General features: G+C 40.9%; 1 protein-coding gene across 4 annotated transcripts in view; it reads right to left on the reverse strand.

The window, feature by feature from the left end:
- DCLK2 (doublecortin like kinase 2) overlaps positions 1–12,580 on the reverse strand; it is a 158,452-nt gene that overhangs the window by 14,861 nt on the left and 131,011 nt on the right. For all 4 annotated transcript variants that reach the window (XR_001371475.3, XR_001371478.3, XM_014593442.3 and 1 more), the window contains 4 exons: positions 9,178–9,324; positions 3,895–4,028; positions 1,901–1,978; positions 293–389 (listed from right to left, as the gene is read on the reverse strand). Coding sequence is in view for 2 of the 4 variants with exons in the window: in XM_014593442.3 (XP_014448928.1) it covers positions 293–389; positions 1,901–1,978; positions 3,895–4,028; positions 9,178–9,324 (456 nt within the window). In the remaining 2 variants the exon portion in view is untranslated. The remainder of the gene's footprint in view (positions 1–292; positions 390–1,900; positions 1,979–3,894; positions 4,029–9,177; positions 9,325–12,580) is intronic.

The following is a 12,580-nucleotide window of genomic DNA, read 5'->3' on the forward strand; positions in this document are numbered from 1 at the left end:
CCTAGTACAACAGTCATCATTAAGAAAACCATAAAACAACATGCAAGCCTTACTAAAGGCAAATCAACATTGTTACCCTTGTTCATCCAGAAAATAAACAGGAAACTAGGGTTGAGAGACCTGCATTTTCATCAGGTACCACTGCCATATTCTGGAGCCTGCCATGGCTTGGAAAAGTCCGTAATAATGAGATAGGAGAGATTCTGTGCCACCAGGAGGTACAGTGTTTCCAACGGCTTGTCAGAAACACTTCCAGAGCCTGGAGACTTGGTCTGCTAACATATCTCTGTACCTTAGCTGAGTCGGTGATGTTATCCCAGTATGGGGAGGGAAACTCTAGCTTTCCAACTAGGATCTGATCGAAGAGATCTTCCTGAAGATTGTTCTCACTGTGGATCAGCAGCAATAGGAGAGAACACAAAAGAGGTGTAAATTTTGCCACACAAGCAATAAGTTAAATTTCTGAGGTGTTGAGAAGCAATGTTATCGTATTCAGTACTCTAGCAATATTATCTTATTTACCCCAATTTGCAGGGTTTGGTGGGGCTTCATGCTAACTGTGCTATTGGGGAGCTAACACAGTAGTGAAAGGCCTAAGTCTGCTTCCCATTCAAGTAGGGACTGCATAGCTAACAAGCAAAATCTGTGCATTAACAGCATTACAAGCTCCTGTTCCTGGCACAAGGGAAGAAAGGAGACTTAGAAGTTTGTCTCTTTTCCCCTCAATGACTGTTGGGGTCAGCAAGGGATGTAGATAGGAGGAGAAGCAGGAATATGATTCCTTCTGCAAGACATTCTTACAAGGACATTGTTGAAATCTGGAGAAAGGATATAGGAAAATATGGGATTAGTGCAATCCCACACTGCATGACAGGTTTTTTTTTAAACAACTTCTGGCTTGTGATCCCAATGTATAGCAATATCAGAATTCATTACATTTGGAATGCACAAGCTTTATTTTGGGGTTGATCTTGAGTAGTTTTATTGAGGAACGGTGCCAAGACCTGGTTTAGGTAGTCAAGCAATATTAAAAAGCTTGGTGGAATTATTGCAATAGATATGAAAAACACAAACTGGGTGGCAACTTCCCACAGTTATTTAAGGACAGAGAAAATGATCAATTTTAGTAAAAACTAATCTATGTACCAACTTTTATATAGCTATTTTTAACCCTTTTGTATAAACACAGGCATTGAATATGACATATGCTAAATATAAAGTTGAAACTTTGTGATTAAAATGTGATGTCCAATTACATCTTCCAGGTGCATTCCTTAATATTTCCTTCCTTATGTGCACATAAATACTAATGAAAAAAGAAACATTAATATAAAAATATATAAATACTATTACATGCAGAATAACTGCACAGCTTCTTGATTACAAAACCTTTGATAGAATTGGCACCAAGTTTATGAACAGTTGACATCTCGTTTTATAGAGATAAAACATTTACACAGATCCTTTTGATCTTTGGGAAGCAGTCACTGGTTGGTTATTCCAGTTACCAAGAAGCTGCACTTTTTGCTGTATACACCAGAGGGCAAAAATACATATACTCTGTACAAAGGTACAATGAGAAGGCTATCATCATCACACATTAAGGCATCAAGGCACACCTGCTACTTAACCAATTGCCCCCTTATTATAGAAAGGATTTCACTCATCCCTTGAGCACAAAAATATTGAACACTGCTATCTGGAGAAAGGGCATGGGTGGTTCTAGCTGAATTAGGGACAGCTGAAATAGGTTAGAAAAGGAACAAGGGATGTTGGGGGAAATATGACAGTTGGAAACATTTGGAGCAGATGGTCACTTTCTTGAGGAGGACAGGTTACATTTTCTTTCTGTTTGAACACCTTCTGTTTGAGCACTGTTCTAAAATAAAAGGGAACTCACCTGCGAAAAGGTGGAAATCCACACAGCAGTATATACGTGATCACACCTGCAGCCCAAATATCTACCTTTAAGCCATATCTGCAAAAACATGGGAATGTGTTACATGCATGGGCTTCCAAAATGTGTCATTCAAGTTCAACACTTTGTGATTAAATTAATACACACTGAAAATTTGCACAGGTAACTCTCAGAACTTTCAGTCTTTCAGAGCAGTGGATTTTAGGTGGTATCATGTAATGATACTGAGTCATTTCTAAAGGGACATCTGATCATTATTTTTCTAGGGACTCTTCAGAGAGGCCAGAGGATCTCATATTTTTCTTTTTTTTTTTGTAGTTTGCAGTTCTCAAGGCTCCATATAAAAGGCCACCCGCCTTCTACAGGCATTCAGATTCATCTCCACATCAGACCACATTAAACCAAGACCACTGCTGAAAGCAAGGGAAGGAAAGGTGTGGCAGCGAGGTGCCCCCACAGGCTCTTGAGGGAGAGAGAAGAGAGCCCGTGGACCCCAGACCCCGAGAGCAAGCCCCTAGAGGGGCGTACGTACCTTCCGGAGAGCAGCGGGAGCAGGAGCCGTGCAAACCGGCATTACGCCGGCTGTGGCATCAGCTGTTCCCGGCGAGGGGAACAGCTGAGCCAATCCCAGCGGCCGTATCGGCTGCTGCAGGAAGATTTAAAAACGCCAGTGGAGCGGGGAGAGGGAGAGAGCTGGAGAAAGACAGCACAGGCTGGCAGCTCGTGAGGCAAGCTCTGGCACGGGAAGGAGAGGACCCAGCCTGCGAGACTCAAGCAGGCAGCTCAGGGAAGGGCTTTAAGCCTTCTGTGGGAGGCAGAGCAGGAGGCAGACAAGGAGTGCAAGCAGAGGCACTCTCTCAGTCTCATGGAGCTGCTTACACTCAGGAGACAAGGGAGCTCCCTGCTTGTGGTAGGGGAGAGGAAACAGCTGAGGATCCGAGAGGGAGCTGGAATAAGGGGGATAACCCTGCAGCTCCTCCTGACTCGGAGGAGTGTTTTCTATAAAAAAGGAAAAAAAAAGAGAAATCTCTCCAAGAAGGGAGGCAGAGCGACCGGAACCTGGAGAACCGGTCTGAGGCCATCATACGAGGCCAGGAAACATCTGTAACGCATCTCCCAGCGGCTGGCGCGTGGACGGGGTATAGGGGAGACGGATCCCTGTGGAACACCGCGTCGGACGACTGTGAGTACCACTGTCTATCAGGAGGCCCATCTGAGATAAGATCTCCACTGTAGACCCCTCTTAATGTGCGTTTAACATCCAAGTCGTGGCAGGCGAGTTGAGGGGAGGGGCAACACCCCGATAGACTGGGCAGAGAGGGGGCGCAAGCTCCACAAAAGGCTTTCCCTTTCCTTCCCTTCCCACAGTGGGCACCCTTTCTGCAACATTCCCAGATACTGCCAAAGTAGGCAACAAGACCCCAGTCTCCTTCATGAGCAAATAACACTAGGATGAAGAATTGAGACTTTCTTTTTAAACATACAGGTTAGAACAATGGTAGGGCAAAGGTTGCCTTTTTTTTTTTTTTTTTTTCAAACAGTAAATCCAAATCTACACCTAAAATCCACCGCTCTGAAATCCAAATCTATGAATCAGGTCCCTTTGCTGTCAGCGTCTATTAGCTCTTGACCATGTGACAGTGAACTTCACCACTGCTAATATAGGGAATATCCTGGCTGTGGTAAATCTAAATTAAGGCTTGCTACTGCCCCCTTATGGTTCAAGGGGACTATGATTTAATTTGAAGATTTTGTGAGAGAGACCGCCTTCTGCCCAATTAAAGAAGTGATCCAGCTACAGCTAAGTTGCACACACAGCAATAATTTTTTGTTCTGTATATAAAAGATGCATGTATTTTTGTCAAAGGATGTGATTTACTGTACTGATTGGACCCAACTCACCATCCACATACTCTAGTATACTGTAGATCTATTCTGCACATCACAACATAAAAGTTCTAATTATGTATCCTCACCCTGTCTCTGCAATAATTTCTGGAGCCACATATGTTGGTGTACCACAGACTGTATACAAAGGTCCTTCAACCACAGTGGCCAGCCCAAAGTCTCCTAGTTTCAAGGACTTTGTTCCATCAGGATATTCACAAACCTAGAGTTAGCAAAACATATAAAGGATTAGAGAATTTGTTTTCATATATAATAAAGGGTAAAAACATAAAGTCTGTCCATCTTATCAAGTGGGGTAAAGAGAGATCCTCCACAGCCATCCACTGCATTGGATTTTTCTCATTAGTTCTTGCAAACTTTTACCTCTACTGCTTTGATTTAACTTCAAGCCTCAAGACATTCTGATAGGATAAGGCTCTATTTGAGAAAAGGAAAAAATCTAGCACAATTTTTAAATTACAATTTGCTCCATTTTGCCTTCAACAACTCCAGAGGAACCTAGAACCAATTTCCTATTGCTCTTACTTTTAACTACTTCATGGTCATGAAACTGATGTAATACCTACTTACTCTGCCTCTAATACAATCTGTACAATTTAGGATACAATATTTCTTCATCCTTGAATTACTATACCAACATTCAGGAAAATCTTGTGAAGCTTAAAGCAGTGCACTTTATTCCTGATCCAAACAGGATCTAAGAACTCCTAAATAACCTATAGTCCACTTATAGCTCAGATAAGCATAGAAAACATCTTGCAGTCTGTAAAAATGTTTAAGCAGTAGCTTACTCTTCTGCTCCATCAGCTATTTAACTAATGCCCAGTTTTATTTTTTTCCATACAACTGAGCCTATTTCTGTCCTCTTTTCATTAGTGTAAGCCATCAGGGCTAGAAGCCCAATCCTGCAAGTATGGGCCTTTACCCATACAACTAATCTTAATGAAGCCTGAAACTACAGTACTTATAGGTAGTTACACAGGTATACATTTGCAAGGGTTGGTGCTTCTGACAGAAAATACAACCATTTAACTGTGGCCAAAATTGGGTCCTCTGCTTAAAGTAATGACCATGGCAGCTCCACTTTTTCTTCTGCTGGGGGAATATGATTATGAATGAAAGCAGCAATAATTAAATAAATAAAAATGCAGCCAGCAACAGAGAAACAGTGTGAGTTACGCAAAATACTTTATCTGCAAAAGTCTAAGTGTCATGTTACAAGCAACTCAGCAGAAACATTTAAAATACATTGTTAAATTATTTTTATAAAACGGACTATGATTTGCAATTACTTAGAAGCTTTAAGAAAAATCATATTTTTCAATTTCTTCTTTTGAGTTTAAAAAGCAATGATCAGAATTGAACATAGAAGTTTGTTTCCAATTTTGCATAGCTAGCTCACTGATTGTCCATACAAGTCTAGGATAATACTAATTATTTGATTGATTTTTGAAGAGCCAGCCATCAAGAAGAGCCCAAAAACATTATTTATCACCATCTCTAAAAATGTGATTGGCTGTCTAAAAAAGGTGACATTTCTAAATACCAGATTTAAAAAAGCACTAAATGGCAAATTTAGTTTTATTTTAGAATAATGCTCAAACAGAAGGTGTTCAAACAAAAAGAAAATCTAACCTGTCCTCCACAAGAAAGTGACCATCTGCTCCAGATGTTTCCATCTGCCACATTCCCCCAACCTCCTTGTTCCGATCTTGTCACTGCACACGTGGAAAAGGGGAACTATCCAGCCCTTCTGAATTACTTCTAAATCCCAGTGATATATATACTCTACAGAAGTAAAATTGACTGTCCTCAAATGGAGATAAGGCCAACTACCTCCCTCCAGATACCACCTACACTGAAGTCTGAGACTAAATTAGAAACTTGAATAACAAGGGGTGCGTCTGCACATGCAGTTAATGTGAGTGAATATACTCCAGCTCAAACTGACCTGGAATAAACTAATCTTTACATAACTGCTTACAGGTGCATTTAAATGCAGTAATTTACTGCACTGTTGAATACCACTTGTATCTGACGGGACTGTCTGGAAATGCAGTAAATTAATCTACTACACCCTAACTGCCACATCCATGTAGATAGTGATGCTTTACTGAGCAGCAAATTAGTCTGCTGTGCAAGTAAACAGCCTCATGTAGATGCACCCAAGAAGTGCCAAAACCATAACAGACAATTCTGATCCACCAAATTACACAATGATACACAGAACTAACCCACTAATCTCCAACTCATGATTAGAATACAGCTACTAATTTTCAGGAAATAACGCATTTTATTGATGAAAACATTTTTTGATTATTGGGATTTTCACATATTACTGGTAAACTCCTCCAACTTCTGCATTATTCAACATTATTTTGATTTTAATGGTGATTCTTCTTTTCCTCATGACTGGAAAGCTTGCTATTCTAATGTTTGGGCTGTATTGACTTATTGTCATTTGTATTTGGAAATAGGAGACTTCTGTAAAACACCTCAGTGTATGAACATCAGATTTGCTCTCTGAAATTAATAGTCCAATGACTGAAACTTTACAAAACGTTGATGGGAGATCTGAATACATGTCCATATAAACCACCCGGTGTAAGATGCAGGACCCCAAAGGACTGTTCTAGGAGACAGTAATGTCCCTCATCAGTTGTGCTGGCTAGTGGAATATCAGGTTAAGGTCAAGTATTTGCCCACTACTTGCTTTCTTGCTCCAGGGAGAAAAGCAGTAGTGTACTACCTTATCACAATGCACCTAGAATCTATTTTATTTTATTTTATTAGCCCTCATGTGATATGTAGGTACCCATTTTAGACCGTGATTTAGCCCTTAGTGACTAGGGAGGAAAAACGAAGGTGTTGAGAAATTCTGAATATGTGGGAAAATTGAAATGTATCTGTAGTGGATGAAGCCCAGAATTTAAATGGGACTGTTTGTTATAACTTTAACCTGTGTTGAAGTCTTGACTAATTCAGCATGTTATCTAGTCACAAGTTACATATGCTGAAGGGTAATTTGATGGCAGACCAATCTTCTACCACGTTGCTTTCATATTTAGACATCCTAGAGAGTTCTCAACACTAGGTGACTATTGAAAAATCATGTTTAAATTCCTAGGAGTTCTCTTGGATGCATTTGATGTTTACATGTTGTTTTGATGGTTTGAATGTAGATTTACCTCTACCCTACCCCTTCAAAGTGTGATAACGTAACAAATCCAACAAGTCAGGATACAGTGCACAGAGTGAATAAATCTTGGTTTTGTTCTCAAAGTACAATTTCTGTGTTAATCATGATTTAGACAGGAGTAACTATATGGCCTGACTCCAGTTTCTCCAGAGAAAAGTTGAATTTATCATTAGGTTTTTTCAAATAAGTAAACAGCCCTCCTATGGCATTGCACTCTTATAATTCATAGCACTAATGGAAACCTTTGTGCTCCCTGGTATAACTTCACATCTGTCATGATTGACACAGTTTGTATTTATGAGGATATGGCCAATAAAGAGAATGCAAATCAGACAAGTGGGTAATTTCATGTTAAAAGAGCTGAATTACTTCTTATTACAAGAAGCAACTGACAGCAATTATTTACATTGACATGCAATACTAGTAGGATATCTTAGCATGCATGTGGCGTCAATCACAATGAATACAACTTGCATCTGTTGACTAATCTTTTTAGACTTTCTAGGCCTAGGAAAAAAGGACACTTGTGCCTATTTGTACCTGATTTGATTACTAATGATGGCTTAAAGGGTTAGATTCGTCTCAGCTCCAGCCCCTCCAAATTCCTGATGCCACCATGCTTTTAATGAACAAGACCAACTATGGTGTAACTGTGGATGGCCACTGAAGTTATGCACCCCTTTTTATTTGTCGTGCATGACATGAACATATTCTGCTGAACTTGATCAAAATAAGCATGCTGTGTTCAGACTGATTGCATTTTTTAAAGCAGGGCCATAGTTTCTCGCATTCTTCCTTCCTTAAGTCTCAAAACTACTGTTGGTAGTATTTACAGAAAAAAAAAAAATCAGTTCACCTGCTAACACATCGCTTTATTTTAAAGTGAAAAGTGTCTGTATAAACATGCTTGCCACTTCATGCAAATTAATATCTTGTATAAAAATAAAAGCCATAGTGCGCACACACACAACTAATATATTGCCAAATAATAATAGAAAACCTAGATCAGACCTCTTGATCCACTGCTCAACAACCCAATGCAATCACCCCAATCATGAAAATGTATCTAGTAGGGCCTGAAGATGCGTTTATTTGGAGGTTTAACACACCTGCTAATGGATGGGTCTAATCTTGGAAATTCTCTCTTACTGTAGTTAACAGGACTAGTTGAGTAAGAACAGACTACTGAAATATGCAATAGCTACTCAGGTTCCAGGCCTTATCTTTGTGCTAGTTTGAATGTTGCTGCTGAAATAGGAGCCATCAGTCCATCTTTATCAGTGCAATCTCATTAAACAGTTAACAGAATTGACAATAATAACCAGAGGGTTTTTTTGTTTTTTTTAATTCATCCAGGATTGCCAAAGGTTTCCAAAGTTACTGACAACATACTCAGACAACCTAGGGATTCTGCATCTTGCTGCTTTGGATATTTATTTTTAATGCATATAATGACAGTATTAAATGGTATCTCTGATATAAGCAAAGGAGAGAATGGTGTCCTAGTAACTTTATGCATACTTCACACAGCCATGGTGCAAAGCAGTGGAGAATCAGACACTTCTGCTCCGCTGACAATTTCTACCTGGAGCTCATAAAGCTATGTTCATGATATTTTCTGTCACAGTGCAGTAGATATTTATGCCCCTGATGGTAACTGATGGAAATGAAATATAATTCCTTCAGAGGAAAATAAGTGTACTTACAAAGTTTATAGCTAGGATCAAAAAAAGTCATCAAAAAGGCTTTACCAAAGATGGGAACAGAAGGAAAGGAATCTATTTCAAATAACCCTGAGATGTCTGAGAAGAGCCAAGCTCTCCTGCTTTAATTTACACTGCTATAAACAACAATTCATTAATACATTTTTTTTTTAAATTCACTGTCTGTGAAGGAATGTTCTTACTTATTGCAGACATCAATCAAAATGTAAATAAAATAATGGGTCTGGTGCCTGGTGCACTTTTGCACTTTGGCTAATGATTAAAATTTCATAGAAAAACATTTTTTTTTTTTATAAATAGCTATTCTAAATTCATATTTCTTCTACGTATGTGATTGCTCATTTGCCTTGCTGCTCAAACTTTACATACAACTATGCACAGTCGGGAAGAAAGAGGTGATGGAAAGCAAGGCAAAATGAATAACCTACCAGGAGATTCTCTGGCTTGATGTCCCTGTGTACAATGTTGAGGCCGTGGAGGTATTTCAGTGCGCTGGCCAGATTGTAGACCATTGCACTGCCATCTCGTTCTGTGTACTTTGTTGAAGAGGTGATGGCATCAAATAGGTCTCCTCCCTAAAGAAAGGGAAAATGTTTTAGGCAACAACAGGAAAAATCGGAGAGCTCACGATGCTGAAGAGAGGTTAGAAAAGGCAACTGTCAATTTTCTGCACCAGACGTCTACTCAAAACATGAGTTATATATCATATGGAGTACCCTCTCATCATAGAAATTAGGATTGGAAGGGACATAGGAGGCCATCTAGTCCAAACCCCTGCTCAATGCAGAACCATCCCTGACTAGATCATCCCAGCCAAAGCTTTGTCCAGCTGGGGCTTAAAAACCTCCAAGGATAGAGATTCCACCACCTCTCTGGGTAACCTGTTCCAGTGTTTTACTACCTTCCTAGTGAGAAAATTCTTCCTAATATCTAACTTAAACTTCCCTTGTGCAACTTGAGACTGTTGCTCTTTGCTCTGTCATCTGCCACCATTAAGAACAGTCTAGCTCCATCTTCTTTTGAACCCTGGTTCAGGTAGTTGAAGACTGCTATTAAATCCTCTCTGTTTCCTCTTCTCTAGACTAAATAATCCCAGTTCCCTTAGTCTTTCCTCATATAAAGCCCAGTTTCCCCCCAGCCCCCTCACCATTTTTGTTACCTTCTGCTGGACTCTCTCCAATTTGTCCACATCCTTTCTGTAGTGCAGGCCCAAAACTGAACACACTACTCCAAATGTAGCCTCACCAATGCTGAAGAGAGGGAAACAATCACTTCCCTTGACCTGCTGGCAACACACCTACTAATGCAGCCCAGTATGTTGTTAGCCTTCTTGGCAACAAGAGCGCACTGTTGGCTCTTACTCAGCTTATTGTCCACTGTAACCCCCAGGTCTTTTTCTGCAGAGCTGCTGCCCAACCAGTCAGCCCCCAGCCTGCACTGGTGCATGGGATTGTTCCGTTCTAAGTGCAGGAGTTTGCACTTGTCCTTGTTGAACTTAATGAGATTTCTTTTGGCCCAATCCTCCAATTTGTCTATGTCATTCTGAATCCTAGCCCTACCCTCCAGTGTCTCTACTACTTCCCCCAGCTTGGTGTCATTTGCAAACTTGCTGCAGGTACACTCCATAACATCTTCCAGGTCATTGATGAAGACATTGAACAAAACTGGCACCAGACTGACCCCTGGGACACTTGATACCACTTGCCAGCTAGACATGAAGCCATTGATTAGTTGATTAATACCCTCAGAGTCCATTGCTCCAGTCAGTTTTCTATTTACCTTGCAGTCCATTCATTCAGGCCATACTTCCTTAGCTTGCCTGTGAGACTGTTATGGGAGACTGTATCAAAAGCCTTGCTAAAATCAAGGTATATAACATCCATTGGTCTCTTCGCATCCACAGAGCCAGTCACTTCATCATAGAAAGCAATCAGATTTGTCAGGCATGATTTGCCCTTGGTGAATCCATGCTGACTGTTCCTACTTACCTTTTTCTCCTCCAAGGGCTTAGAAATAGATTCCTTGAGGATCTGCTCCATGATTTTTCCAAGGACTGACTGGTCTGTAGTTCCCTAGATCTTCCTTTTTCCCTTTCTTAAATATGGGCACTATGTTTGTGATCTTCTAATCATCCAGGACCTCTCCTGATTGCCATGAGTTTTCAAAGATGATGGTCAATGGCTCTGCAATCTCATCAGCCAACTCCCTCAGCACCCTCAGCTGCATCCCGTCCAGGCCCATGTATGTATATATCCAGCTTTTCTAAATAGTCCCTAAACTGTTCTTTCACCACTGTTGGCTGCTCACCTCCTCTCCAAACTGTGTTGCCTGGTGCAGTAGTCTCGGAGCTGACCTGGCCTGTGAAGACTGAGGTGAAAAAGGCATTGGGTACGTCAGCCTTTTCCACATCCTCTGTCACAAGGTTGCCTCCCCCATTCAGTAAGGGACCCACACTTTCCCTGATCCTCCTCTTGCTACTGACATACTTGTAGAAACCTTTCTTGTTACCCTTCATATCCCTTGCTAGCTGCAACTCCAGTTGCGCTTTGGCCTTCCTGACTTCATCCCTGCATGCCTGAGTAATGCTCTTATACCCCTCCCTACTTATTTATCCACGTTTCCATTTCTTATAAGCTTTCTATTTGTAATTTAGTTTACTGAAGAGTTCCCTGCTAAGCCAAGCTGATCTTCTGCCATACTTGCTAGTCTTCCTGTGTATCAGGATGCACACTCAGTTAGGCTTCTTTAAAGGACAGCCAGCTCTCATGACTTCTCTCTCCCTCAGACTGGCATCCAGGGGATACTGTCCATGAGTTCCCTGAGCAAGTTGAAGTCTGCTTTTTTGAAGTCCAGGGTCCTTACCCTGCTGCTGTCCGCCCTTCCTTTCCTCAGGATCCTGCACTCAATCAGCTCATGGTCACTGCTGCCCAAGTTGCCATCCACTACTACATTCCCCACCAATTCTTCCCTGTTTGCAAGCAGCAGGTCAAGAAGAGCATGCCCCTAGTTGGCCACGTCTCATCAATACGGATCACGGAAAGGAAGGATAATCTTGTGACTCAGGTACTGGCCTGAACATCTGGATTCAATTCTCAGGTGACTACAGCCCTCCTGCGAATGACCTTGGACATGTCACTTGACCTCCCTGTATTGCAATTCCCCATCAGTTAAGTGAGAATAGTCCTTACTTTCCTCCAACCTCTGCCTTCTCAATCATATTACACATTTTCCAGAGTTCATATACACTGTTATTTGCTATTTGCAAACACACTACCTAGCACAAAGAGAAGCCTGTCCTTATGAGGGGTCATCATTAATTACAGCAAATGACAAGTCAGATACAGTGCAAAGACTAATGAAACAATCAATAAATAAGGCTGACCCAGGAAAATAAAAGTGCAAGATGCTATGACATCCTTTTCCTATACAGTAAGTGACAGAGTCTATATTCTGCTTTATGAGCCTGTCTCTAGTTGAATGCAATGTAGTTCAAGCATTTGTCAGAGGGTTTTGTATTTTTCCTTTTTGAATTCACATAAGTGGTGTTTCCACTAGTTTAAATAGATGCCCCTGTCATGGTTTCCCTGGATACAACTGTAGGAGTGACTTGAGGGAGCAGCGGGTGGAATTCCAAGCATTGCAGCACAGATGAAAGATGCAGCAATTTAGGAAACATATATGGAGCCTGGAATTCTTTTTTCATTTATAGAATGAAGAGAAGTTGTATCCTAGGAATGAAAAACAACTGCCACATAAAATCAGTTTCAGGAAAGGAGAAGAAATGGAGCACTCACAGTAGGACTAAGCCAAAAGATACGGATGTTCATTGGG

Source organism: Alligator mississippiensis, chromosome 2, assembly GCF_030867095.1.
Source record: "Alligator mississippiensis isolate rAllMis1 chromosome 2, rAllMis1, whole genome shotgun sequence".
NCBI classification, from domain to species: Eukaryota; Metazoa; Chordata; order Crocodylia; family Alligatoridae; genus Alligator; species Alligator mississippiensis.